Source organism: Haplochromis burtoni, unplaced genomic scaffold (assembly GCF_018398535.1).
Source record: "Haplochromis burtoni strain Fernald_Lab_line unplaced genomic scaffold, NCSU_Asbu1 Contig_15, whole genome shotgun sequence".
Lineage (NCBI taxonomy): Eukaryota > Metazoa > Chordata > Actinopteri > Cichliformes > Cichlidae > Haplochromis > Haplochromis burtoni.
The window spans coordinates 1,496,487-1,522,701 of record NW_024582376.1 but is presented as its reverse complement, the minus strand read 5'-3'; the positions used below and the strand labels follow the sequence as shown (position 1 = coordinate 1,522,701).

Genomic DNA, 26,215 nt, shown 5'->3' with positions numbered 1-26,215 from the left:
CTCAACGTGTCAGACAGTCACTCCTTTTATTTATTGCTTGCAGTGGTTCAATCAGAGGCAACGCAGGAGAGTGCAGTGCACAATCCTTTCATGATCTGAGCATTCCTGCAGGTTAATGTCAATACACTCTGTCACGCTACATGGAGAATGTAGAGGGGCAATTACATCCATTGAAATGAGACACATCCCCAAGTCATTTACCTGCTTTCTCTCATCCCAGCAGCAACACTTACATCTGTTCTACTGTTTGAGATAATCAGCTCCTTTGGAGTGCACACGAAAGATTAGATGAATCCAAAAAGTACTCGCCAATTATTTGTCAGTAAATTGCTGAATGGACATTGATTGAGTTCAGGTATACACTGGTAGCCTGACGTTTCTTATAAACAGCACAAACAAACCTAAAAAACATGCAGCATGAATAATTTCTTTGGTGAGTGATGCTGTGAGTTGCTCTGTATTATTTATGTGATTTCATCAAAGCTATGTAGGTGGTATTCAGTATGTGTCAAATGAAGCTTGCAGATGAGGCCTAAAATCAAGTGACTGGCAACATAGTACCCTAAAAAAAGTTTTTAAAAAAAGTAGGCTCGAAGGGAAACTGTGGAGCGAGAGGGCGTGAATTGGGCTGAGATAATTGGCACCTTTGGGTCGTACACAACTCCACAATTAGTCATATTTCAACACACATCGACTGTATTTTAGAGTCTAAAATGTGGCAATAAAATATCACTCAATCTGGATGATGGGCAGAGAGGACAACTTAAATATCTGCACAGAGCTTCATGAAACAACAGGAATAATTCAGGGATAGGTGTCGCAGAAGCCTTTGATTTATAACTATGTATAACTTCTTTAATGTGCTTTAATTTGAGAATATTTAAAAACTAAGCAGACTTAGAAGTTAGGAAAAATGTCATCATGTCATGTTATTCATTAGCTGACTTTGTGAGAAAGTTTGGATTTGCATTCCTGACCATAGTTATTGAAATATGAACTTAATTCAGTATGTTACTGTCCTTGTGCATGAGGTGTATTTAATGTGCAGTAATGTTGCAAATAAATAGATAAATAAAAACTGTATTATAGCAGATATTTTTACATCTTGCATACCAAAATCCGACTCATGATCACTTTTACAGCCCTTACCAGGCTCATTTGGTTTATTTTCTTTAACTTTTCTCTAACAAATCTACATAAAGTTAGTAGACTGCTTTTTTTTGCCATCTAAAAGTAAAAGGGCCGAGCCTTCAGCTTTCAGGCCTGTCTTCTGTGGAACCAGCTTCCAGTTTGGATTTGAGAAGCAGACACCCAAAGCACCACGTTAACTACTTTCAAGATCAGTTTGAAAATGTCTGTTTTGATAAAACATATGTTAGAGCTGGATCAGGTGACCCTGAATCCTCTCTTAGTTACACCGCAGAAGTTAGGTTGCTGGAGGTTTCCCATGATGCACTGTTTCTTTTTCACTCACTTTGTGTTTATACATTTACTCTGTAATTAATCATTAGTTATTATTAATCTCTTGGTCTCTTCCACAGTGTGTCTTATCTTGTCTTCCTTCCCACACTTATTAAAGCAGTTGTCGCCCCTCCCTGACCCTGATTCTTCCTGGATCAGGTTTCTTACTGTTAAAAGGGAGTTTGAGTTTTTCCTTCCCACTATCATAAAATATTTGCTCCTAGGAGGTCATCTGATTGTTGGGATTTTCTCTGTATCATTGAAGGACTTTTAACTTACAATGCAAAAGCGCATTGCTGTTGTTGTTGTTGTGATTTGGTGCTATATATGTAAACAATTAGGAAAAACACTGGACACTTCATACCCCTATATGAATTTATTTGATTAAAATTGTTAGGAAAACACAGAAAATTTCACTTTGGTGCTTTTTATTTTTCCTACTCCAGAATTTAGTGAAAAAAGAAAACATTTTTATTTTGGTGAAAAAAAATATTGGTAAACTACTTCAAAATGAATCTTAAAATAATGCTTTAAGCTTGCCTTTGGAGAAATTGTACGTTCAAAATGATCGACACTATGAAAATGACTAGGGCCAGCATTATAAAGTCTATAAATATACAAAAACATCAGCAGGTCCCGCTCTTTAACCTCCAGTGCAGAAGTCAAAGTTCAAGATATGCCACCTTGATGCCTAATTTTAGTCCAGAGTGTAACGAAGCAGTGTAACGAAGCAGATCTGTCATCTTTGGAACATAGTGCTGGATGTCTTCACTGGAGCCTCACTCACACTTTTTTAAGTCTGTCCTGAATGTGATCATAAAAGATGATCCCTGGAATGAAATAATGGCTGTAATTAGGTAGAGAGAGGCAGATGGACCTAAAGGGCCAAAATAAAAACTAGATTTTAACAAGAACTCGTTAGTAACTCATTCTGGATAGCAATCACCCACCACAGAAAAAGTCAGTCGGATAGAAGTTGTCTTAGAGCTTTGAGTGAGAAATTGACTTCCCTTTGTGGAAAGTCAAAACTTACTCAGAGTCTTTGTTCTTTTTCTGTGAAAAAGCTCAATGTGAGATGAAGAAAAAGCAGTTTAAAGTTTCAGCTCATGAACAGAAACTGTTCTTTGTTGTCACTGTGAAAGAAACAAATAGATGAGCAACAATTTCAACAGTTTAGTTTCATCATCTGAGCCATGGAAAAATATATTTATATGCAAGCCTTAAATTTAAAGGGACTATTTTATTAATTTTAAATTTTTTTCTTCCTGCTCAGTTTAAAAATAAATTGTAATCTGTTCTAATACTGTTCAGCCAAGAGCTTCACACTTTTTCACACATCAAGTGCTTGCTGAATCCAAAGTGATGAAAATGTTGCACATTTCTAAAGGTCACCTTTTACAGATCGAGTTCAGTTTACAGACAAGTTGTGGAGAGAGGCAGAGACAGAGAGCACTCATGAAACTAACACTGAACTAAAGCACAATCAAGGACTCGGTTACTCACACACACACCACTGTACTCACTCACTGCAGAGCTTACTTCTTCTTCCCGCCTAATGACATATTTTCAGTTTTTTTCTTCTGTGCCTCATTGAACAAAAGACACACCTTTATGTTAGCATTTAGTTCTTTAGTGTGTGTATGAATGTAGGCTTACTGCAGGCATTTGTGTGTGTGTGCATGTGTGTGTGTGTGTAACTGAGGCAACAGCCGTGTGAAACACATTGCATAACTGAAAACTGGCAGTGATCGGTAATTCCCATGGAAAGCTTAAATGGCACTGTGGACGTCAACATGAATTTGTTTACCAGTTTTCATTTTTTTCGTGCGAGAGGAATATCTCATATTTTGATATTCCTACCAATTTCCCCAGCTCTAATTTGTTATGGCAACATTAGTTAATTTTAATTGCTTGACAAGTACATGCTCAACTGGTATTGTTCCCAGTCTTGCACGCTGCATCACGCTGCACTCACAATATGAAGTTTTGCTTATAAAAAAATGATATCAATACAAGACTCAGCAACTTCTCTGTTGATTTCTTCAACAGTCTACATGTAGATACTAATGCAAAGGCTAAATACTGCTGCAGACAATAGACAATATAGACAAAAATTATTTGATTTGACTTGCCTGTAAGGGCTGAAATGAAGAAATACACACACTGGCTACTTTGGTGGGTACACCTGTTCAACTGCTCATTACCACAAATATCTAATCTGCCAATCAGAGGGCTGTAACACAATACATTTAGGCATGTAGATGCAGTGAAAATTACATTCTGAAGTTTAAACCAACCATCACAATAAGTAACAACGATGATTTATGTGAATTTGAATGTGTCACTGTTGTTGGTGTCAGACCAGCCTGAGTATTTGAGAAGTGTGTCATGAATATGCACATGAAAAAAAGAAATGTCATAAGATGTTATAAGAATTGTTTCCAGTACCTTGTTGAACGTAAGGCAGTTCTACAGGCAAAAGGAGGCTCAACCTGGTACTAGCAGAGTATACCTAATAAAGTGGCCACTGAGTGTAGTATGGCATTGTTTTGTATGGTTTCAAAAATAATAAACCATATAAGGTTTTCTAAAGTATAAGGTGAGCTTTCAGGTAGGCAGGTGCAACGAGCTAACAGAGGCAAGCTAGCTGTGTCTGTATGCTAGCTGTAATAAATTTACTGAAAAGAAGAAAATTTAATTACCTATCTAACTTTAAACTAGAAAGAAAATTAGATTACTTTCCCAAACCACAACTTTCATTGTCCCCACTGTTATAAACTGTTGATTCCATTCACTATCGTGATAAACACACAAAATAGCCACATTAGCTAGCTGCTACATTAATGTCAGGTCAGAGAAAGAGCTAGATAGATAAGAGTAGGGATAGAATAGGTTTTTACCTCTGTCATAGCATCATCAATCTGCTTCAGTTCCTCATAGTGGTCACGAGAGTCTCTCAAAGGCTGAACCATTAGTTCTTCAATCTGAGGGAAAAGCTAGTGGAAAATACCACAGTATAAATTTAACATAATCTGTTTACAGTACTATGCAAAATAGCCAGCTGTTATTTCTTTATAATTTGCTTCCTAGGTGCCAAATTTTCTTGTGATTTTTGTAAGTGATCTTGAGCAATAGAAACTGGACAAGTGGAGGACAAAAGAAGTGACAGGCCTAACAAACTTCAGTAGATGAATAGTATCTGAATGCCAAGACCTAAGAGATATGTCTGGTTCCTCAACTGAGTGATCTACGGTTGAATGAAACCTCATCAAACCTTTGCACAGTACTGTACATCTGAACATAGCTGGAAAGACAGAGTTATACCTTCATGACAGTCTCAAACATTGGAATAAGGACAAACTTGATGAATCCAATTTGAGCTGTGGGTTTGGTAACTTTATCCCTGTCCATGAAGGGAGCGACGGGGAGACCCTCAGATTTCTCCCTGTCACTCTGGAAAACAAATTTGTCAAAGTATTGTTATTAAGTTCAGTGTATTCATTCTTTGCTTTAATTTGGCATTATTAGATCACAGATTTACTGATGAACATCAGCGCTTTGGTTGGCGTCACCTGCATAAAGTACTCCTCAAGTAGACAGTCCACCCACGGTTCAGCAACCTCAGTTGGCCTCACCTCATTGGAAATATCACAGCACTTGATCAAAAGCATCTTCAGCTGAAAAAACAAACATACACTTGTAGAAACACATGCACAACACACACAAACTGAGAATAAAAGTAAAATGCAAACTTTTGTCTTTCAGCATTCACTGTATTTCTGTAACCAATTTCCCAATTACACTAACACAACCAGTTTCACTTCTGCAAATTACAGTACAATCTATGAGTCTGTTTGTTCTGAGGTCACATCTGTTAAGCACAGTAAAAGAAACAGCCTATGTCAAGCAGAGTTGCAACATGACCTCCATGATGCACAGGCTACGTACGCATGTCACATGCTCTTCATTGGTGAAGTCAAAGTTGTCCACTTTTTGCTTAAAAGCCTCTAGTATCTCTCCGTGTCTAGCCATATCGGTGGCCAGAATGAGGGCGATAATTGCCTGGAAGCATAAGAGCAAAGTCAAAGTAAACTTGACATCTGCTTATACATGAAACATGAAAATATGTGGCAAGTTTGTAGGAATTGAAATGAAATGGCATGCTTGTCATAAATATATATTTGTACTAGTAATAGTTTTGAATGCCTGTCTAACCTTTCGGATCTGTTTGAATGCTTCGGGATCTACATTCGCAAAGATATTGCACTCGGGAAGAGAGAGGATCTGGAAAGCCACGGCACAGTGATGGTTCTCCAGCGGAGAGATGTCGTTGTAGCGCACTGCCAGCTCTGTGCGTGCATTGATTTGGTACCTGATAGATGGAAGACATTGTTGAATGGATGGACTCAAGATGGATGGATAGGATATTCTCATGAAGTTTCTCTGATAAGAGATATTCTCGCCTGCCTGAAATCCACAGCCCAAAACAAATACGATAAAAATGAATTGCCATGTTTACATAACCGAGTTCTCTCCATGCAGAACTAGTTTCACAGTCCATCAACAAGTGTTGTGCAGATGATGTCAATATATATACCGGGGGTCAACAGGTATGTGCAGCTCTATCAATCAACACCCCCTACAGAGAGAATAGCGAATCTTACGTGTTGTTGTAGCCCGGGTGGTCCAGGTCGTGACACACTGCAGCTGTCATTAAAATGCCCATATCTGTGAGCGTCAGCTTCTCCTGGTCAGCAGTGTAAATGAAAGAGCTTGTTACAAAATGTAAATGATCATTATCATAAAAATGATCTTTATTTTGCAAAAATGGCATAAATGCTGGAAAAGTCAGACAAATTATACACTTGAAATGCATGAGTGCGTATACACATCCACACCCGCAAACTACACCATACCTGCAGATTGCAGAGATGAATCATGCCATACATCATCTGACTAACACAGAAGCAGTGACGAAAGTTGTGGAAAGGGTTGTTACGGTAGTTCTCCTGAACTGCCAGCTGAAAGGCAGAAAATTATTCATTCATTGTGCTCACTGCAGAGTCTTGAATTAAAAGCATTTTATAGGTTGTGCCCTTTAAAAATTCTTTTTCAATCTGTGTCTGAACTCTCTGCATTATTTAGTATAACCCAGTATACCCCTGCTGTCCTTTATTACCAGCCAGCGTTTCAGGGTGATGGGGTTCATGTTGAATTCCTTCACCAGTCCCAAGTCATGGTACATGTACTCCAAACAGCTCAGCATCTACAGCAATAAGAAAAGAGAAAAGAAGTCAAACATCAGTCATTTGGATGACACAGTGAAAGTGGTTGAAGGAAACTGACAAACCTCGTTGTGTTCCCAGTGCCATACATCGAACGTTGGCTTCTTCAGCGCCTCAATAGTCTCCTGAGAGAGCGTGTACTGCAACGGCCAAGCAAGTAAAGCCATCAGATCATCAAAGACCTATTATATCTTAAGAAGGGTGCTTTGTCCAACAGCAAAGAAAACATTTATCATAGATTAGACACCTTTGGGTAACTGGGGACATCTCGTCTTGGAGTGACCTTCTTCCCATCATCAGAGAAGTTGTACTTACATGGACAATTTACCCTGAGATAAGAAGGAAAACAATTTGAGACGTATTCCCTTTTTTCTTTTACTAACTAACTTTTGATATAACTTTTGAAATTGTAGAGGCTTTATATCAGACTTCACCTGCCACCACCTCTTGAAGTCATTTCGTCTCGAAGCTTCTTCAGTTCATTTTTACACTTCTCAATCTCCACTACTTTCAAGCCCTCCACTGAAACAAGAAGAGTAATATTTTCTTAAGGAATGTGTTCCCTCTGGAATATTGCAGGTTATAGTCAATCCAAATGATGTTTCCTTTCAGATCCTCTCAGCTGTATCTTCCTTTAACACACAAAATCTTTGCTTGATTGTCTACTTGTTCCTTTGACTGTCAAGTACCTACATGATCAGGAGTTGAGCAACCAAACTTGGCACACGAGTACATCTTAGGCTCCTTAAGGTTTTTATCTATGTCGGATATTTTGATTTTATCAGGTTGCCTAGCAACCACCTAGGAACATGCTAAAATTATCTGCTAAAGCACAAACACCTATTGAAAGCATTATATGACATTTATTTCAGAACAATAATAATTACATCATAACAACTTGAATCATACATGATATAATGTCTTCATGTTGACTAGCAATTTTACCTTTAAGTACTTACAACACCTTATAAAAGCATTTTATCGTTTTAATTTCATAGCCAAAAGCATACATACAGCGATACTATTACATTAACGTATTACTAGTTGTATTAAATAGACCACTCACACTCTACCCTCTTTTCCAACATGGCTATCCTGTTGGTGACCTCAGTCTTTAACTCATTGATGCGAAAGGCTCTGTGAGGGAAAGGCAAATGACAATATGAGAATTTTATGGAGAATTTCAAGTGGTGCAATTGAACGAAAAAATAAAGAAAACAAGCCAACATCAGCTGACGATGCAGCCTATATATGCATCCTGTCGGCAAATCAGTATACAGAGCACATTGTTTAAGCTGCTTTAGTGTGCCTACAGTTTGCATATCTACAATCTGCTTTGCAACCAGCCTCCACCCTATTTCTTCCTCCTCATGCAATTTCTGACTATCAGTGTGATATCTGCTGTCACTGATGCCTGCTTTGTTATGCACCATGGATCTTGCTGCTGATTTGTGTGCATAATTACTGGAACTGACAATATTGTTTTGACTATATTGGTCCTGACTAAACTGTATTTTTCTTTTTACTAACTGACTGAACTTGCCTCTAAGGCCTGAGCATTTGTCAGTGAAATACCACGGTGTCAGATATGTGTGTTAGGTATTGGCAGTAATCTGATTAGTTTTTTCAAGTAATGAGTAAAGAAAGGGATTTCTATTTCAAAAAAGTAATTAGATTACTGTTACTTTCCCGTAAGCACACTGCGTTACTAAACCATGATTGTTTGTAAGTGTGTCATGACAATGACGTACAAGTGTGCGACGTCCGGGGCTGCAACAGACGTGTGTAGATCAGAAATGGATAATATGGAGTGCGGGAGAGAGTACAACCATGCAGCGTTTAAAGCTTGGAAGTACTGACATTACTTTGAGTTTGACTCCGTCAGTAATCATTAATTAGTAATTACTTTTTTCAAGTAACTTGACCAACACTGGTTAGGTACGTGTGAAAGAATAAAAGATGAAGACATTACCTGCTGAACTGCTCAGCGACTTGGGACAGCACGTTCTGAAACATGTCCTCCTTCTCTGCAAACATCAGTATAGTCTCAATAAGCAATTATGTTGTCATATTTGGGTATTGATTACTTTCTGTTACAGTGATTACTTTGAAAAACATGTGATGTTTCAATGTACATTACACCGAGCTGTTGAAACACTTTACCTCCGAGCTGAGGAGTAGACAGTGGAACAACTTTGTACAAAGAGCTGTGAGGAAATCAGATGTACAATTATTATTATTTCTTTTCCTCAAGGTTTTAAAGTCTTTTTCAATTTTAGAAACACTGCTTCATGCAAATTTGAGAAGCAACTGTTATCTGGCTATTATTGAAAGCTTCTTTGCAGCTAGTTAGATCTGATGATGATAATGATCGTGATTACTCTGCTACTTTCCCGAAAGTAATTATATCCCAATGCCTAACAATACTTTAACAATACTTTGGAGAGTTGGTAGGCATGGTTGGATCGATGGAGACCAAGGCACCCTCTGGATCCACCATCATAATGGCAGTGTTCCTGTCGTAAGATGAGGAAAAGAAAGAGAGTCACACTGACTTTTTATAATTTACATACTTAATTGTTTATTATCCTCCTGCTATAAAACAAGGAAACACAATTTTAAAATTTGCCAAAACCATGTTTAAATCTCAAAATGATGTAATCTATTAGGCAAGTAACAAGCCTATTCCATGTTTTTATATCCAAATTTGATCCATCACTCTAGACTGTTTTTTTCTGCTTTTTTGTAAACAATACATTTGAAAATTCATGGATAACAATAATCAAATTTTGCATTATGAATATAATTTAGATTAAAGAGTCTGGTATATATTGATGGCTTAAGCATTACATAAATATAAAAATGAATTTGATAATGGTCACTTCTTACATTGGGTGAAGCTCTTGTAAGTTTGTTAAGCACTGTATATGTATAAAATCTTTTAAAAATTAAGCTTTATTTATTTATTTTTGTGTGTCAGTTGTGGAAATAAGTTTAAACTTGAACCTTTTGTAAGACACATATACTAATTGTATTAATATTTCTATTATTTGCTGTTAAAAAGCATAATTGTGACATAATTTGACAGGCATGTTCCTGGGTCTTTGACCCAGTTTTTACATTTATTTTGGTCTTGTGATTTATTCTTTTGGATTTAAGAGATTTTAATATTCTAGTTCTTTATTAGTCTTGAGTTTTGTTTTTCAGTTTGTTATTTCTTGTTCGTGGTTCTTGTTTTGTTACATTAAGTTCCCTTTCAAGTCCAGTCTGTTGCTGGTCTCGTCTCCGTCTTGTCATCAGCGTCTCCCTGCTGTAGTCTGTTTAGTCTCCGTGTTTTATTATCCTTTGTTTCCCTTTTTATATTTCAGTGTCTGTCTGGTCTCTCTGTCTCCTAACTGGTTTCCTTATCCTTTCATGGTAACTTTTCAGTGGGCCAGTCCCTGTGTCAAGTTCATGTATCTCAGTCTAGGTCTCAGTGTGTGTTATTTCCTGTTTTATTTTGATAGTCTCCTGCCTCCTTTGTATTGTGTTCTGGTCTCATTAGTCTCTGATTAGTGTCAGCTGTGTTCCCGCCTGTGGCCTTTTTCCCTCGTTGTCCTCTGTGTGTATATTTTGTCTGAGTATCCCTGTGTGTGTGTTTTCCCTGTGTTGAATTAAATGTGGATTATTTCCTGCTTAGCAACTTTCAGTGTGTTCTGAGAGAGCTCAGCAATAAAGCTGTTTTTGAATTCAACCTCTGTAACTTTAGTAAGACTAAACAACAAACCTGGGAATGTTAGATGATGAACACAGAAGTTCCTTGATGTCACATGGGCTGCAATGCTGGCTGAACACCACCTGTGATGTAAACACAGCTCCTGCTTTGGTTTATTTTTTCAGATACACATCTTATTCTCATATTCAGGTATAGATCAAATAAATTAGTTGTCAGTTACAGTCATGTAAAATGAGTCTTCTCAAAAGCAAACATTAAAAAAAGTGCTGCCATTTTTGTATCAGGTACACATTCACACAAACAGTTGAAGCTTGAGGCTTTAGAGTGTCTGTGTCATCACCTGGGAACATAAGGTAAGAGTAAATTATTTTTAATAGTTAAATAAGTCAAAAACACCAGGGAACAATAAAAAAAATAATTTGTTCATTAAAAAGGTGGATAAAGTTTATGGTTTTATTGATCTCAAATTGCAGAAATAAATTTGCTAAGTTCATGAAACTTAAGCGTAAAATACAAGCACCAAGTTTACAAAATCTGCTTAGAGACTTGGTGGTCAAAAGTGTGTGCATCTATCCATGTAATCTCAAGTGAGCAGATGTAGCAGACAAACAATCAGCCTCAGGCTGTGAGTTTGGGGCTTTTGAATAGACATGTCATCGCCAGAAGAACTCTACATCACCAGATCAGCAAATCTCAGTGTGTGTACTGAAAGCATTAGCCATGGCAGCTGCTGTTGTTATGATTAAGAGTCTGAAGAAAATCTGTGCTTTTTTTCCCGTTTCTACATCGCCCTCCATTATTAACTCAATTCCTGCTTATTGAAATGTTAATGTAATTGAATAGATAGATAGATGTAAATCTATATTGTGTTCTGTGTACAACATCAAACATTAACGAAGGTTTGTGAGAGCTTCACAAACAGGTGTTTGGGTCTGTCATTAACACCTGTGAAGCAAACTGATGAGCATCACTCTCTAATTTTAGCTCCTCCTCAGCTGAAGTGTATCCACTGGGAATTTGCATGTAGGAAAGCCTAGGAGGTGAATTATAAATGGAATCATTTAACTGCAATAGTTATCGATTGCTGTTTTAACAATTAAACCTATTATGAAATTCTAATTATTATCCTAAAATCGATAGAATAATAAAAAACCGAGTCACTGAAATGGGGTAAGGGTTTGAGTTAAACCAATGAAAAATGGATCCGTAATATTGATAATGCAAATATTTAAAATTAGACTCACCTTCTGCACCTTTCCATCCACATCCAGGTAAATAGTTTTGGGGGCATAGGAGGAAGAGCTGGAACCCATATTGGCCTCCCTCTCCTCTCTTACACACCCACAGATATTCTGTGTTGGAGTCCTGACAAACCTGGGAACCACCAGGGTATTTCTGCAGAGCTTATAAAAGCATGATAGTTACCAAAAAACAAGTTTTACAGCAAAAAAACCAAAACAAACAAAAAAAAATGGTCACAACAGAACAGTACTGATACAAAATATCACTATGAAAAACATAAAATTGTGTATAAAACAAAAATGAACACAGTCAAATAGTTACTTAAATTATCTTCCAATAAAACAGAAACATTTAACATTAAAACAGTTGCAATAACTAAAAGCGTCATCACATCTTTTGAACTCACAGCGTTAGTGAAGCTTCCCGTGCGGAGGCTGGAAGTAATGACCCAGGTGCTGAGGATGCAGCTGACTCACATGCAGATGCACGCGCACATGCTCAGACACAATCGATGCACATGCAAAAGGGAAAGCTACGAGGAGGAGAGAGAGGCTGGGAGCGACGAAGCTGGTGAGGAAGGGTACATGTCAGGGAGCTGGAGGGGTATGGAGTAATATGAAGATAACTGGTACTTGTATTGGTTGCCATGGAACTTAAGTGGCGTGGAGCTTTTAGGGGCTTTTACCTGAACCTCTTATCTACAACGTCCAATCCCCTGAAAATTATAGGAAAACACAAAAGCATCATCAGATACTGAAGATAATTTATTTATGCCACTCCTGTCTGAAAAATTACATTACAGTTGCAATAACAACAGCGGTTGTTATTGGGCCAAAAGGCACACAGGGCTCAAACAAAACTCTGATTAGGGACTCAGGGTTACGTGGAAAATCCTAGAAAAGTATATCTTATCAAGGGGACTAAATGTCCAACAAAGGAGGGGTGTATTTTCAAATGACCTTGTTCTTTGAGTCGGCCAGTGAGCTTGTTTGTGCTGTGTTAGTGAATATGTGTGAGCGTGTGTGTTCCTCCTCTCAGTCGGCTCATCTTCTTTATTTTTAATGGCAGGTCCTGCAGAGGGTTTGGTCAGATGAGTTCAGAAGGGCACTTGGGAAGATTTCAAGGCACATTTATTTTTCTTAGCAACACTAAAATACTACAAAACAATGATTTCATACATTTTTTTTTTCACATTTAGGCCATGTAAAAGATTGACTGACCAGGCTTGATGCATTTCATGTAGTGCATTTCTGATTTAAGTTTTGATGTTGTTGTAGTTTGTTTATCTATACTGCACAAGTAGATTTTCACTGCAAATGCTCCAAGGTGAAAAACTTCAGAAAGAGAAGCAGATATAACCCTGAAGGACAAAGTAGTTAAAATCAAAACGGCTCTGTTGTAAAGAAGAACAGATGCATTAATTATCAAACATGTTAAACATGTATTTTAATCCAGCAGTATCAAAAGTATTACTGAGGCCCAAAGAGCTGCGGGATATATTCTAGGGCTTATGAGTGGAGGAATGACACATAAATAAATAAATAAAGCTCTGTCGCATCTTTTAAATTCTTGTCTTATCTTTTCTGATCTCTTTTTGTATACTTTTAGATAACAGGGACTCTTTGGGTCACAGAAACTCTGCAATGTTAAAGGGGAAAGTGGTTCACAGAAGCCAGAACAGATTGTATGGATTTATTTTCTAAATTTGCTGGGAAACGCTCTCTTAATCTTTAGCAAAATATTTCATGAGCCTCTCCAAAATAAATCTAGTTAAGAATGTGCACCACTGTTGTGTGGACTTGGACTGAAGTAAGCCAAGCCATTATGTTTGCTTCATTTGTCATAAAATAATCTTCATCTGGGCATAAAACTGCTTGTTAGTCAATTGTCTGATTACTTTTGAGCATCTGAAAATGGGGGACTGTGTATAATGGCTTTAAATCCATTCATCCATCCATCCATCCAGGGTCATGGGGGGGCTGAAGCCCAGCAGCCATAGTATGAGAGGCAATGTACACCCTGGACAGGTCGCCAGGCTGTCACATGTCTGACTTTAAATCCTAAACAGTGAATGCAAGAAAATGAAATAAAATCAAATGGTGTTAAACCCCTTAAATTCAAACTGAAAGTGAGCACTTCAGTCCCATCGTGCTTATTATTTAAAATCCACCGTGGTCCCGTACAGACACAAAACTATAAAAACTGTCTTTATCCAAGAAATTATGGATCAAACTGTGTAAATGAAAATTTTATAAAATGCTATGAGACCTGTAACTGCTGATTTTCAGTCCAGTTCTTCTGTAATTTGGCAAACTCAACCTTTTCTCCCCGTTTCCCTCACTTAAGAATGTCAATGTAAAATCGATTCTTTGCTTCTTTGTTTGTCCCTTGAGTTAGATGTCTTTTTTAGATTTAAAGGTGTCCTGAATCATTCATAGGTCCGTGTTAACTGACTTAAAAAAAAAACAATGTCCAACCTTTGAAAGACCTTCTGAATTTTGCACAGTTGTGTATATCGAAGCCAAAGTCAGTACTTCACTAGATCTTTGCCTATTCAGAAAAAAAGCTGGATAAGAACTTTCCAATAGTAAAATGTCACCTTCCTCCACAGAGAATTTCACACTGACTGCTTGGTGTGAAGAAAGGTGCTAAAAAACAGAGGCTCCGTCAGGCAGCAGGAGGTGGTCGTTCAATAAACTGGGAAAACTTCACACATCCTCTCTATTCAGTTACTGCATATACAAACACACACATGCTTTCTGCAGACAGACGGGTCGCTGTTCCCCAGAGGTTAATTACTGCTCTGACTTCTAAGCTCTTCTGTAACCACTGGAGAACAGGTGGAAGATGATGGGACAGACTGTGCTACTAATAATCAATATGTGATATCAAAGTACACAGCTGAATAAAAACGGCCTGTTCTCACTACCAAAGGATATTTCATTTTCCATTTACTGTAACACACATGTGATTATGCACATGTATTCTTCTCGCTGCGTAATCCCATGATGCATGTGTATTCATGAGCCTGCCTGCTAAGTGATAAATGGTGTTTCAAACAGAACAAAGACCACGAAGCCCAGATCAAAACAGGCGGCCCCTGATTCGCTTATGCAACCATAATACTCACACCTTCAGTGAGGGAAGGTACAGTTCAAAAGCAATCAGTAAAATCATGCAGATTTTCATGACAAAAGATGCCCAGCTGGGCCTCTGAAGGGATCACATTATCTTGATAATAGTGATAAACCGGGATACTTTGTTTGCATGTGTTTGTAGACACTTTCACAAGCTCACATCCGCTTATTCTGTGTGTGCGAGTCTCATCACCAGGATCAAAAATTAATTTTCTCCTTTCAGACCTTTTTACCTTTATAAGTAAATCTTGCAAAGTGCATTTAACTAAAAGCATCATCACATCTGTTGAACTCACAGCGTTGGTGAAGCTTCCCGTGGCTATTCTGTACATGTATGTTGCATGCCTGTCTGTAATGCAGCCTTCACCTATTCAAAGTGAGAGTCAAAGGGTAAATGTGATACAAATGGTTCAAGGAAAATATGATTTATGTTACATAAATTAAAAGTTCCTTTTTGAAATAGCTCATTTTAAAGTCAGTTAGCTCATATTATTCATACCTGAAGCAGATATAGTTATGGGTTAAACAAAGGTCGCTGTCACTGTACCACCTGCACTTGCCAATATTAGGCAAAACAAAGGGGCAAAATAGTCTTCATGAGTTTGTCAAACAAACAAACAAACAAACAAAAAACCCACAAAGATAAAAAAAGCAAACTATCATGAAAAACAGATCATATAAAATACAGTTAGATGTAAATCTGTACTATTTAAATTGTTTCCTGCCAGAGTGCATAAAACTCAAGTATTCAAGGAAATGTTTGAGTGACACCTAATGGAGCGGACAAGTATTGCACTTAATATTCAGAACGGTACATCGAGTTCAGCTACCTTACAAAGACAAAGAGGAAGGTGTGTCTTTATTTCTTCTGTGCCGTGTGTAGCCAGCATAACAATAAAGTGTTTATGTAGATATCAGGCAAGACATAAAAGAAGAGTGAACATCTGTAGCAGTTATGATTTTGATAGAAATAAAAGGATCGCTTGCTGACAAACTACAAATTATTTAAATAATTTTTATTACCTTAGTTACACAGTGACCTAATGTGGCATAAGGATACAGGGTGTGCTTTTAACTGACTAAAGAAAAATAACAACAAACAAAAACTGTACAGTCACATCTTAAACTTCCCAATAATAACTCAACAAGGAGCAAAATATATATCAGACCCAGAAACTCTTTAATGTCTCAGCATCATATACATTATATACTACATGCTGGTGGACAGGATATAACTTTTCCTGTGAGAGGATATATTTTGAAAGGACCAGAGAAACACTGTGCATAGCCACAGAGAAATAGATGATAAATAATGGAAGACAGAAAGTTAGCTGAAAGTGAACTCATCTATTACCCTAGTGCATCAGATCCATTATTCTCATGGCCGAACACAACCAACAAACTATACATGTACATCACATAACATGAGTAGCTGTCAGTGCTGTGGTGGGGTGTGAGTCTGATCGCTGGTGTCTGCACATTCCACCTCCACAGGCAGGTGGCCGGTTGGGATGCCTACAGGAGGACGGACCTTTCTCACAGGACTGAAACTGCGTGGAGATGAGCCCGGGGAGTGAGCAGGGGAGCGGACAGGGCGTAGGGAGGAACCTGGAAGGGGTTGTGGAAGTGGTTGTGCGAGTGGAGAGGAGCTGCGAGGGTATCTGCGTGGGGTGGACCAGATTGGTCGATCAGTTCTGTGGGAGGAAGGAGGCGGGACTGAAGCGTAGGTAGCGGGGAGACTCGTTTCTGATTGGCTCATAGCATTGCCAGAGCATTCTTCCAGTCGCTCCAGGCTCTCCTGAAATAAGATGATGACACATGTGTGACAGCTGTGGGCTTTCATCGGTGATTCTCATGTAATCAAGACATAGTTTGTAGCAGAACATCAGCTGGACTATGTTCATAGTCGTGACTGTACGAGGTTGTAATTATTATTAACCAACTGACAGTTTAGTAGCAGAGCTGCTGGAAAGGTTTTTCCCCAGATGAAAGAAGGACTTACATCTTCATTGAGAACGTAAAGAGGCATAGGACTCCTTCGACCAAGTGTAGATGGTTTGGGTACAACATCAACTGTAAAAGATGTATGAGTATTATCATGCAGTCCCAGTTTTTTTTTAGCTTTAACTTCGTAATATGCAATGTCAATCCTGACTGTTACAATTTAAATATTAGCCTACAGTGTGATGCAAACATCATGAAAGTGCTGTACACAATTAATAGACTGCGAACTATAACTGCTGCTCACCATCATGGCCATTTTCACTTTGCTCCACATACACGGGAGCTCTTTGGGGGACAGGTCTGTGCTTCTTCCTAAAGCAAAATAAATCAACAAAACAAAACAAGAAAACAATCAACTGATTTAAAAGACGCCTTTATATATACTGCAGATCACAGTTTTGTACTATTTTCCCACCAAATGTCTAGAGACTGTGGAGCTACTTGAGATTCTAGCCACATGTTCAAGTGCACTATCAAAGCCAATGAGAGAAAGAGGGGGGAAAGAAAGAAGGAGAGGAAGAAACAGAGCAGCAGGGGAAAGAAAAAAGACTGGGAGGGGGGGAACAAAAAGAAAAGGTCTCACTTGGAAGGTTTCCAGCAGGCACACACTGTCACCAGGGTGATCAGGAGGAATATGCCCCCAGTGGACAGGATGATGTATAGCGAGCTCCGTCCTAAACCAAGGTGATACAGAGGCAGAGAAGAAAGCCAGAAAGAAAATAAGAGGAAAGAAGGAAAGAGCTTAAAACACACATGCACACACTTAAATCCTTGTGCACTTGTAAAACTATACAAAGAGTAGTAATATAATCTAAAAATGCTACATTAGTTCCTGATCTTCCCCCAGTGAACATAAAACGTTTCTAACACGTCACAAATCTGTAAACATCTGTAAATTACAAGTAACACTATAAGGCATGCTCCACTTTCACTCGTCATGCAGCTCTGAGCCTGTTTGTAGCTATCGATCCATCCTCCACCGAAGGTCACCAATGTGTTTTTCTATAGGTGGCTTATACAGGACCCTCCATCTGCCTTTAGGGGTAAGGTCTGAAGCAAAAACCTGCATTTTCCTCGACTCTCTAACACCAGCCAGAGAGCACATATTCAGCACCTTTACACAACTTTGATACAGATACTTCTTCCCACATGGAGTGAGAACACCTGATGCAGGTGTTCTCAAAGAAAGAAGCGGTTCACACTCCTCACACCAACTATTAAAAGCTGGGGTGACTGAAAGTCTTGGAAATATGTACTCATAATTCCACTGGTCAGCTAGAGCACGGTTTTCAGCAAACACTCTCAGCGGCACAGGTAAGGGACTGCCTGACTTCTTCCAGAATCCTTTTTAAGATTCTAACGGACTTGATGTTGGTAACGTTGCACATCCTTTCCAATGCATCCATAAAGCAGCTTCTGAGCAGTTTGCAATCTGAATGCAGCAGTCTTGGCCAGTCTTGTGTCAGAGGGGGTCCTTGTCCTTCCTTTGACACAGAAAGAGTAAAGAGGTGCCTTTAGCCAGTGCCGCCTAGAACAGAAGAAATTCACAATAAGATGCTGGACATCTTCAGTGAGCCCAGCAGGTGAGGCCATCACGAAGCCTGTGCCACAAGGATGAGGCAACCAGATTGTTGGCAACCAGAGCTCTTTCTGTGTCAGACAGCCGGAGTAGCAGTCATTTCCATTTAGACAACCTTTCTCCTGCACCCCGTTCCAGTTCTGTTTCTGAAAATGTTCATTACCTATAAATGCTTTAATAAGAATAAAGATGTAAACTTTATTGATCTCTGCATTTAACCCATTCACTCAGTGAAGCAGTGGGCAGCCACCAATCCAGCGCCCGGGGAGCAGTGTACAGGGACAGTGCCTTGCTCAGGGGTACCTCAGGTAGCCATTTAGTGGATTCGAACCACTGACCTTCCAAGCATGGGGGGGACCACTCTACCTACCGAGTTATCCCTGCCCCACCATTCCTATTACATTCCTTCCCAAGCATAAATTTCCTGGCAGGGTTGGAATGTCAACTGTACACAATTTACCAACCAATAAAGTAAAACCATTTACTCTAGCTTTCACAATCCCCACATTTAGGTCATATGTCTTGCAGACATTAAATATATCTCTCATAATAAATACATTTTCTAACATAGATCTGGCTGGGACACAATATGACTTATCTTCCGGAACTTAAAAGTCTGTTAGATAACACCTTTGAATTTTTTTTTTTATATTCGATGCATAAAAGAGTCGCTGTTCTCCACAAAACAGCAACGGTAGTCTCTACTGAATCTGCTGGATTCATTGTGACTTGCTGACCTCTCCAAGTGAAAAAGAATGTTGTTGGTACATCCATGTCCTTAAGCTTGGTAAAGCGAGCTTGAATTAGAGCCCCTTTAGTGCTCTCCTGAAGAAAATAACTTAATTCCATCTTTGTATGATACAATAAATCCTGCTGACTATTCTGACTGACTGATTGGAAACACTGTTCTTCCTGTTGCTGTTTCTGAATTACCCTCCTAATGTTATCAGCAGATCTATAAGTGTATCGCTGACAGATATCTTTGATTTGAGCTCTCCCTTCCTCCCACCGTGTAATTAGAGATTGAAACCCATTTTTCTTTGCTCTCCAGAGATCATGATGATAACACCTTGAATTTCTGCTTTTACTTGTAAAATTCTACCATTAATATGTTCTGTACTTGCCAAAAAGCTGTATGTCCAAAGTGGGCCAAAAATAAATACCGACCCCTTCGCAGAAATTTGTTCCATAGTTAAAAATACATTGCTGTGCCCAGCAGAAACTCCACTCCACTCTATTTCCATAAAATTATCACTGTGGGTTTCTTGTAGAAAAAATACATCTAGCTTCTTTTGTCTTCAAGTTCTGTAATCAAAGCTCTATTCTGTGCATCCCTCCCCCAAATTTATATTTAAAGAGGTCACCTTTAAATTTAGCAATTGAGAAAAGGAAGAAAAGCAGACACGAAAAAACTGAAAATAAGAAACATTAGTGAAGTCTAACTATCTTGAAATTATTCTAAAGGCGTTTAAGTTTGGAGTCCCTACACCCTAAACTCACAGTTTTGAATCTGAGGCACTTAAGCTCCTGTGCCAGTGCTTCATTAGATAGAAAGGGTGGAACTTCTGACGATGTAATCCAGGTGGATGGTATAGCAATCATGAGCTCATGATTTATTGAAATGAGTGAGTTGATTAACCAACTCAGGTTGCTTAACAAAAGCAACTCCCTTATTCATACAGGAGGCGTATGCAATATTTCCATGCCCCACTTCGTCTCAAACTGCCAACAGCAACTGCTCCACTGTGATGCTGGGCTGTGGCACCGCTCTCACTCTCTCAAAAAGCGACAGCGTCCAAAGAGAAGTCACAACTAAAAAAGCCACAAAATGAAAACAATTGTTTACGAATATAACCACAAAAAAGAATATGAATATGGCAAAAAGTGTAGATTGAGTGTGCTGGCATGAATAGTTGCACTGAAGTAGCCCTTTCAAACTCTGTACTATGAAACTATGCAAGCAGAGGAAACAGAGTAGTTTGAAAGCCTAAAGCTGTCTCCTCGTGCAGAACATCACAGTACAGCAATAATGAAGTCAGGATTACTGAGGTCCACTGAAGCACAGCGTCCTCCCACCTGCCTGTGTTTTTCCCTTCTCCCTCCTCATAAATAACTGTCCATTCATTGGATTAGACTGCCTCTCCCTCTCTTGCTCCCTCTCAGCCTGACATGCGGCTCTTCACTGGCGCCCAGTAACAGGCACTCTGAGCCAACTCTGTTACAATCACAGCCTGGATTTGCACTTGTTGTAAACAACATTGTTTGAGAGGCCAGCATGTTTGTGTATGGGTCAGCATGAGATGATAATTGCTCCTGCTAGCTCCTACAGATGGAGGGTTTGTGAATAATGAGAAGAAATTTACTGTGCATAGTTACCTTAACATATAAAGCTATCATTCAAATTAATTTAAAGGATTTTTAAAGATTATGCTGCCCTGCAGTAAGTAGAATTTACACTGATTCCAGTTTAACCAGCTACAACATAAATGCAGTTTACAGGCTATTTGTTTTACAGGCTACATTTACGTTTACATGCTTTTTCACTGTTAGTCCAATTCTCTGACCTGGCCTGAATGTTATTTTCTTCTTCTTCTTCTTTTAAGCCACTTAACACTGATCTCTGAATCAATCAATCAACCACAGTTGTATATACACATAACAGACGACATAGCAAGGAACCAATTTTAAAGTGCATCTTTAGGTATTTAGGTACTAACTTTAGGTTACTAGCCGGTCACAAAAACACATCATTTGTTCCCATATTTTTTGCCAAATTTATGAAAATACCAAAGATTACGCAGTCCGACTGCCATTAAATAAAATTTTTGCACCAATAAGGTAATTCCTAGAGCTATAAGCTGAACAAACAAACAATCTAAAGCAGATGAACAGTATCTGAAAGTCACATCTTTAAGAAATTAAAAAACATCCAGAAAAGACCTGACACAGGACCTAACAGATGCATCTAACCCTTCAGCTGATCCATCTACTGTTCACTGAAGTCTCATCAGAAATGAGTCGCAGGGAAAGGGTGGCTGTCATGAAGCCAAATTTCACATCTTTGGCTCAGTATCTACAGAAGGAGTCAGCAGAGAGGTACAACTGTGAGTTTCTAGAGTAATCTTATTGAGGTTATTATTGTTATTGTGGGATCATCTTGACAGGGAACTCAACAGACGGTCGCCAACATTCAAGAGCTTTGAATGTCCACGAAGAAGCCTGGAGAACTATTCCTGAAGACTAATTAAAGAAATGACAAGATACCAAATTTTGACTGCCAAGCTTTTTCAAGATTAAAACATTCAAGATTCAAAGATTTTTATTAATAATTTTTGACATGTACACAACGTACAGGAGAATCAAAATACTGTCTCTCTCTCTCAGTTTACTGTAGAGAAGATTTAAGAAAGATGAAGGGCGCTCTAGGGAACAGAGAAATTTCAACCTATGTGTAGTGCAGTAGTGCGTGATAGAAATAAAATAAATATATCCGCTTGTGACTAGGACAGCACTGCAAATGATCAACAACAGCCTGTATGACGGTGGTGCAGATGGTTGCAGTAGAATTAGAAATGTACTGTTTTTGCCTTATATTCTGCACTTTTGTGTTTGGACATATTTTAAGAAATCGTTGATTTCTCCTTCTATTAGCAAAATATAGAGAAATGGTACTTTTGCACATTACTGCATGTACCGGTGTATACTTGTGTCTTAATGCAAAATCTTTACACTGCCATACTGCTGCATAGATAATACTTCTTAATGCTTCTTCCAGCTCTGTTCAACTATTATTAAATGTTATCACCCATACCCCCCACCCCCCTCTCTTTTATGTAAACACGTGTCTTTTGAGTTCCTACCAGCGTAACTTGCCACCTACTGTAGACAGTGAGCCTGACAGGACTGCTCTTCGTGTTGCTGATGGGGTTCTCCACTGTGCAGGCGTAAATGTCATCGTCTGACATCAGAACCCGTGAGATGGTCAGCACCTTTTGGTCATGCGAAAGCAGCAGACGCGAGTCATTCGTCAGCACTTTGCCTCCCTTCAGCCAACTGTAGACGGGCTTTGTGCCATTATCGTGGGAACAGTGGAGGTTGAAGTGCTCGCTGTACTCCAGGACAGAAGACGCCATCATCTGGATGTAAGGCTTGGATATAGGAACTGAGAAGAAGGACAGGGCAGAAGATACAGAGGTGAATGAGATTGAAATGACATTCTCTGGACAGGAAATTTCATTTTCAACCTGTATTAAATTTTATAGGTCCTAACTCATCTTCCAGTGCTCTGCTCTTGTTGCTCAGATGTTTTGAAACACGAGTAAACTTGGCTATAGAAACGAGAGTAACTCTGCTTACCGTCCACTGTGAGCTGAATGTAGCGCTCTCCAGTGAAGGTGTCATCTGTGATGGAGATTTCCACTTCGTACACCCCTTCATCCGACAGCTGCAGGTTGTGAAGCAGCAGAGAGCCATTCTCAAACACCAGGATGCGGTTGCGATACTCGGGCCTCAGGTTTCCAATGATGTCCGTCCCTATGGACTGCACGACAGTGATCGGTTTCACTTTGTCCTTCTTTAGCTGCCACTTAACAACAGGCTTGTCTGTGCTGCTGCTCGAGTAGCTGACTGACAAAAGGGCTTCTTTGCCCACCGTTCCTCTCACCACCTGGGTTTGGCTTGTGACATTCACTCCTGACACCTCACCTGTTATAAAAAAAAAAAAAAAGGGGGGAAAGACACAATGGTGAGGTCTTAAACTGATGAGCAAATATAGAGGTGTGTAAAGACAGTGTGAGGCAATGATGCTCTGCCAGTGATTGGAAATACATGTGGAAATTATGCAAAACAAGCTAACAAATGAAAAAAAAAAATGCACTAAATGATACTACTGGGCAAACGCAAATAGTCACATGCAATACACAGTTACAGTGCAACACAGGTATTTTACTCAAATGTTTTCCTTTGATTCATTTTGAATCTTTATCTTTATCCCTGTTCAGTTCATTTATATTGCTAGAAATAAATGATGAAAAAAATGACAAACCAAAAAGGTGTAGGCTGAAGCCACAGCTTTGCAAGGAATTATTTCCGACAAAAGAAGAACAAGAAAGAAAATTTAGACCATTCATCACAAATGTAGCTACAGATGAATGCTTCCTCTTCCTCTCTAGAGCAGGGATGTGAAACTTATTCTCCACTGTGGGCCACATACACCATCACTTTATTCTCAAGTCGGCTGGACCAGCAAAACTCCTCATTCTGTCAGTGTAAAGAAGATTTAACTACACATTTAATCCATAAAATATCTTAATATAATAAAAACAAGTGCAGTTTAACCGGCACAGCTCTTTTTCCACATTATGTAGAAATGCTTTTATAGTAAAAGTAAGATATCTGTCACATTTGAGGCTTGAAGTAAGTCATAAATGTTCAAAATGACAGAAACAGTAATGGCAGCTCATTGCCCAGACTACCCTGGAAGTATAAAACAGAAAGATTTTGTTAAGTCATATAAAAGATTTCTGCTTCTTCCTTTTTTTCGTATTGTAAAAAATCCTGTGTAAAAATGTTTTTACACACTATGTTACGTATTTACCTTGGAAAAGCTCTTTATCAGTACCTAAAGCTGTAAAACCTATTAAATTACAGGGAGTGCCATGTAGCAATGTCCACTTTGCCAGAAATCAAACCAAGAACTCACAGCTGTTGGCATTTGCGCCTATGCGGTATACTCCAAAGCTGCTCTCCTACTGGATCACCCTGATATTTTATACATATGTATTTGAGTTAAAATTTTACCTGCAAATGCAAATCTGCCAAATATTGTAAAACCTGCAGTTCTTAAAGTGAAGTAGTTTAAAGTGTCTAAGAGCATCTATTTGTACTGGGAACTTTTGTGATCACTGCAGTCGTGTTACGCCGCTAGAATACAAGAGGAGATTGTAAGTATTTAAATGCATTTGACCTAAATGTGCAGAGGTCGCCTTGAAATAGAGATAGCAAGTGCTTTTCTCTCGAGTGTCGAAACCTTTTTTGCTCTTTTATGTGAAAAAGAATCGCTTTTACATGACCGATGACTTAAATGTGGGCAATAAATCCTTTAATAACATTTCTGACATGTTTTTTTTTTTAAACTTTCACTTTTTTCTTCTCTCTCTTAACGATCAAAAGGTTGGCACATTTTAGTTTTACTGAATACACACATGCTGGTTTTACTTCAGTGTTCATGTCTTGATTACTACCCTGTTTCTGTGAACCCCACCCTCCTTCTCAAGAATTCCTCATAATCTCCTGGAGTGAACAAGTAATACACTAATTTTGATTTGTGCACCCCAGCTATCCTCCACCCCCACAGGGACATTGGAATAAGGAAATATAGCGTGAGCCACATTTCAGCTTTTTTAAGAAACCCTGTCTTGGAAACCAAACACAGCAAAGCCATTATGTCCACAGTGGAGTTCCTGTAAATCAGCTGTAGCTGGACACATGCAGGTCTGAACAGTGGCTTCGGGCCCATGAGGGGCATCCTACTGTTCTGGCTCAGTGATGGAGAGATCAATCTATGAGAGCGACAGAGAAGAGAGAGGGGAAAAGAGGGCGAGAGAGAGAGCGACCATTCTTGCAGAAAGGCAGTTAGCAAGGCATCGCCTCATTGCCGTGGTAACCATTTGGTCTGCCTGACAGGGGTTGCCAAGGCAATAAGACAAAGGGCATGATTGTTGAGACTAGTTTCCTCCCTTGAAAAGAGTGAGGGAGGGTTAGAGAGAGAAATTCTTTGTCAGTGGTGAAGTTGGAGATGGACACAGGATTCAGTGATTCCACCAAACTCGCCTGCTTTGGGTAAACTGGTACAGCTGAGAAATCAATCCAAACCTTTTAAAACCAAACTCACCGTACTGTAAACTTTTGACACTTGGTCATCATTTCCTCATCTGAAACTACCCACACACTCAGGAGAAGGCCCTGCCCAGTTCAACAGCTCTCCACAAAACTCTTTATCATCACACTTAACCTAGACATCCCCTCCTCGCACGCCTTCAATGGCCTCTCCATGTTCCTTTGAGCTTTAAATTGGAGCCCAATAACGAGCACCACCCTAGAACAAATCCATTATGCTGCCAACCTCACAAAGTGCAAGGACAAAAATAAAAGCATCAGCGTCTAAATTAACTGGGATTAACTTTGCTTCAAAAAGAGTCGGTGTGAAAGACTTGGATCTGGGTTTTAAAGGCTATCAAATAATATAAATCTGAAATAAAGATGTGAACTAAATGATAATTATTGTGAATTGGCACACTCAGGCTGTTATTTGCATTCATTTTACTATTTACATTCCTTCAGCAAAGCAGCCTGCAGATCATTACCCTCTTTTTTCTGTTAATAGTCAAACAAAGACTTGGACTTACCTGAAAGGACAAAGACGAGGAGGCCAAGGAGCTTCAGCAGAGGAGGAATGTCAGCGAAACTGCCGTCTCTAGAGGAGGGTTTCCTCTCCACCTTCATCTTGTGTCCTGGGCAGAGTCTTTCTCCCACTTAGTGAGCATGGTTTGTCCACCCTGGGCACGTCTCTGCCGCTCAACACTCTATCCACCGCCTGCCTGCCTGCAACACTGGCCTCTGCCTGGTCACACTGAGCCCCACTCTCCACACAGCACCCCACTCACTGCCAACAACAGCCAACTGTGTGTATGTGTGTGTTTGCATGTGTGTGTTCATGACACATAGTTTAGACGAGCTCCCCTCTTCCCTTTCAAAAAGTAGTTAACAGAAACTCTCTGCTTTTAGTAGATCG

At 39.2% G+C, this 26,215-nt stretch overlaps 2 protein-coding genes and 1 long non-coding RNA gene across 8 annotated transcripts in view; 1 reads left to right on the top strand and 2 right to left on the bottom strand.

Annotated features, from left to right (window-relative positions):
- LOC102310291 overlaps positions 1-25,870 on the top strand; it is a 61,394-nt gene extending 35,524 nt beyond the window's left edge. Inside the window, exon 4 of the long non-coding RNA XR_006054047.1 lies at positions 25,808-25,870. This is a non-coding gene — a long non-coding RNA (uncharacterized LOC102310291). The remainder of the gene's footprint in view (positions 1-25,807) is intronic.
- Positions 35-12,292, bottom strand: pde9al (phosphodiesterase 9A like). Of its 6 annotated transcripts, XM_042218096.1 has the most exons (20): positions 12,110-12,292; positions 11,706-11,864; positions 10,513-10,583; positions 9,185-9,262; positions 8,910-8,953; positions 8,719-8,773; positions 7,813-7,883; positions 7,181-7,268; positions 6,994-7,075; positions 6,812-6,886; positions 6,641-6,727; positions 6,378-6,482; positions 6,126-6,208; positions 5,677-5,833; positions 5,410-5,523; positions 5,034-5,138; positions 4,786-4,914; positions 4,362-4,457; positions 2,985-3,047; positions 38-2,291 (listed from the first exon to the last, which is right to left on the bottom strand). In XM_042218096.1, the coding sequence occupies exons 2-19, from the start codon at positions 11,772-11,774 to the stop codon at positions 2,997-2,999; spliced, it is 1,560 nt and encodes a 519-aa protein (XP_042074030.1). In that variant the 5' UTR covers positions 11,775-11,864; positions 12,110-12,292; the 3' UTR covers positions 38-2,291; positions 2,985-2,996. The 6 variants fall into 6 exon arrangements, with proteins under 6 accessions (XP_042074031.1, XP_042074026.1, XP_042074027.1 ...); XM_042218094.1 differs by having other exon boundaries at positions 38-3,047; XM_005915852.2 differs by lacking the exon at positions 2,985-3,047 and having other exon boundaries at positions 39-2,291.
- Positions 15,643-25,951, bottom strand: hepacama (hepatic and glial cell adhesion molecule a). Its single transcript, XM_042218098.1, has 7 exons — positions 25,830-25,951; positions 22,780-23,127; positions 22,304-22,585; positions 17,428-17,518; positions 17,089-17,156; positions 16,843-16,913; positions 15,643-16,638 (listed from the first exon to the last, which is right to left on the bottom strand). Exons 1-7 carry the CDS (start codon positions 25,924-25,926, stop codon positions 16,276-16,278), a joined length of 1,320 nt encoding a protein of 439 aa, XP_042074032.1. The 5' UTR covers positions 25,927-25,951; the 3' UTR covers positions 15,643-16,275.
- Positions 25,952-26,215: the final 264 nt, after the last annotated feature.

What these genes read in the sequence shown, in the direction of transcription:
- pde9al (XM_042218092.1), bottom strand. Translation starts at nt 11,774, where the DNA reads ATGGGTTCCAGCTCTTCCTCCTATGCCCCCAAAACTATTTACCTGGAT. An exon ending in GTCTACTCCTCAGCTCGGAG is followed by an intron (nt 8,774 to 8,909) that starts GTAAAGTGTTTC and finishes TGATGTTTGCAG; the next exon opens with AGAAGGAGGACATGTTTCAG. An exon ending in CACCCGGGCTACAACAACAC is followed by an intron (nt 5,834 to 6,125) that starts GTAAGATTCGCT and finishes TCCATCTATCAG; the next exon opens with GTACCAAATCAATGCACGCA.
- hepacama (XM_042218098.1), bottom strand. Translation starts at nt 25,926, where the DNA reads ATGAAGGTGGAGAGGAAACCCTCCTCTAGAGACGGCAGTTTCGCTGAC. An exon ending in CCTCGTCTTTGTCCTTTCAG is followed by an intron (nt 23,128 to 25,829) that starts GTAAGTCCAAGT and finishes TTTTTATAACAG; the next exon opens with GTGAGGTGTCAGGAGTGAAT. An exon ending in GCCTGCTGGAAACCTTCCAA is followed by an intron (nt 17,157 to 17,427) that starts GTGAGACCTTTT and finishes ATTTTGCTTTAG; the next exon opens with GAAGAAGCACAGACCTGTCC.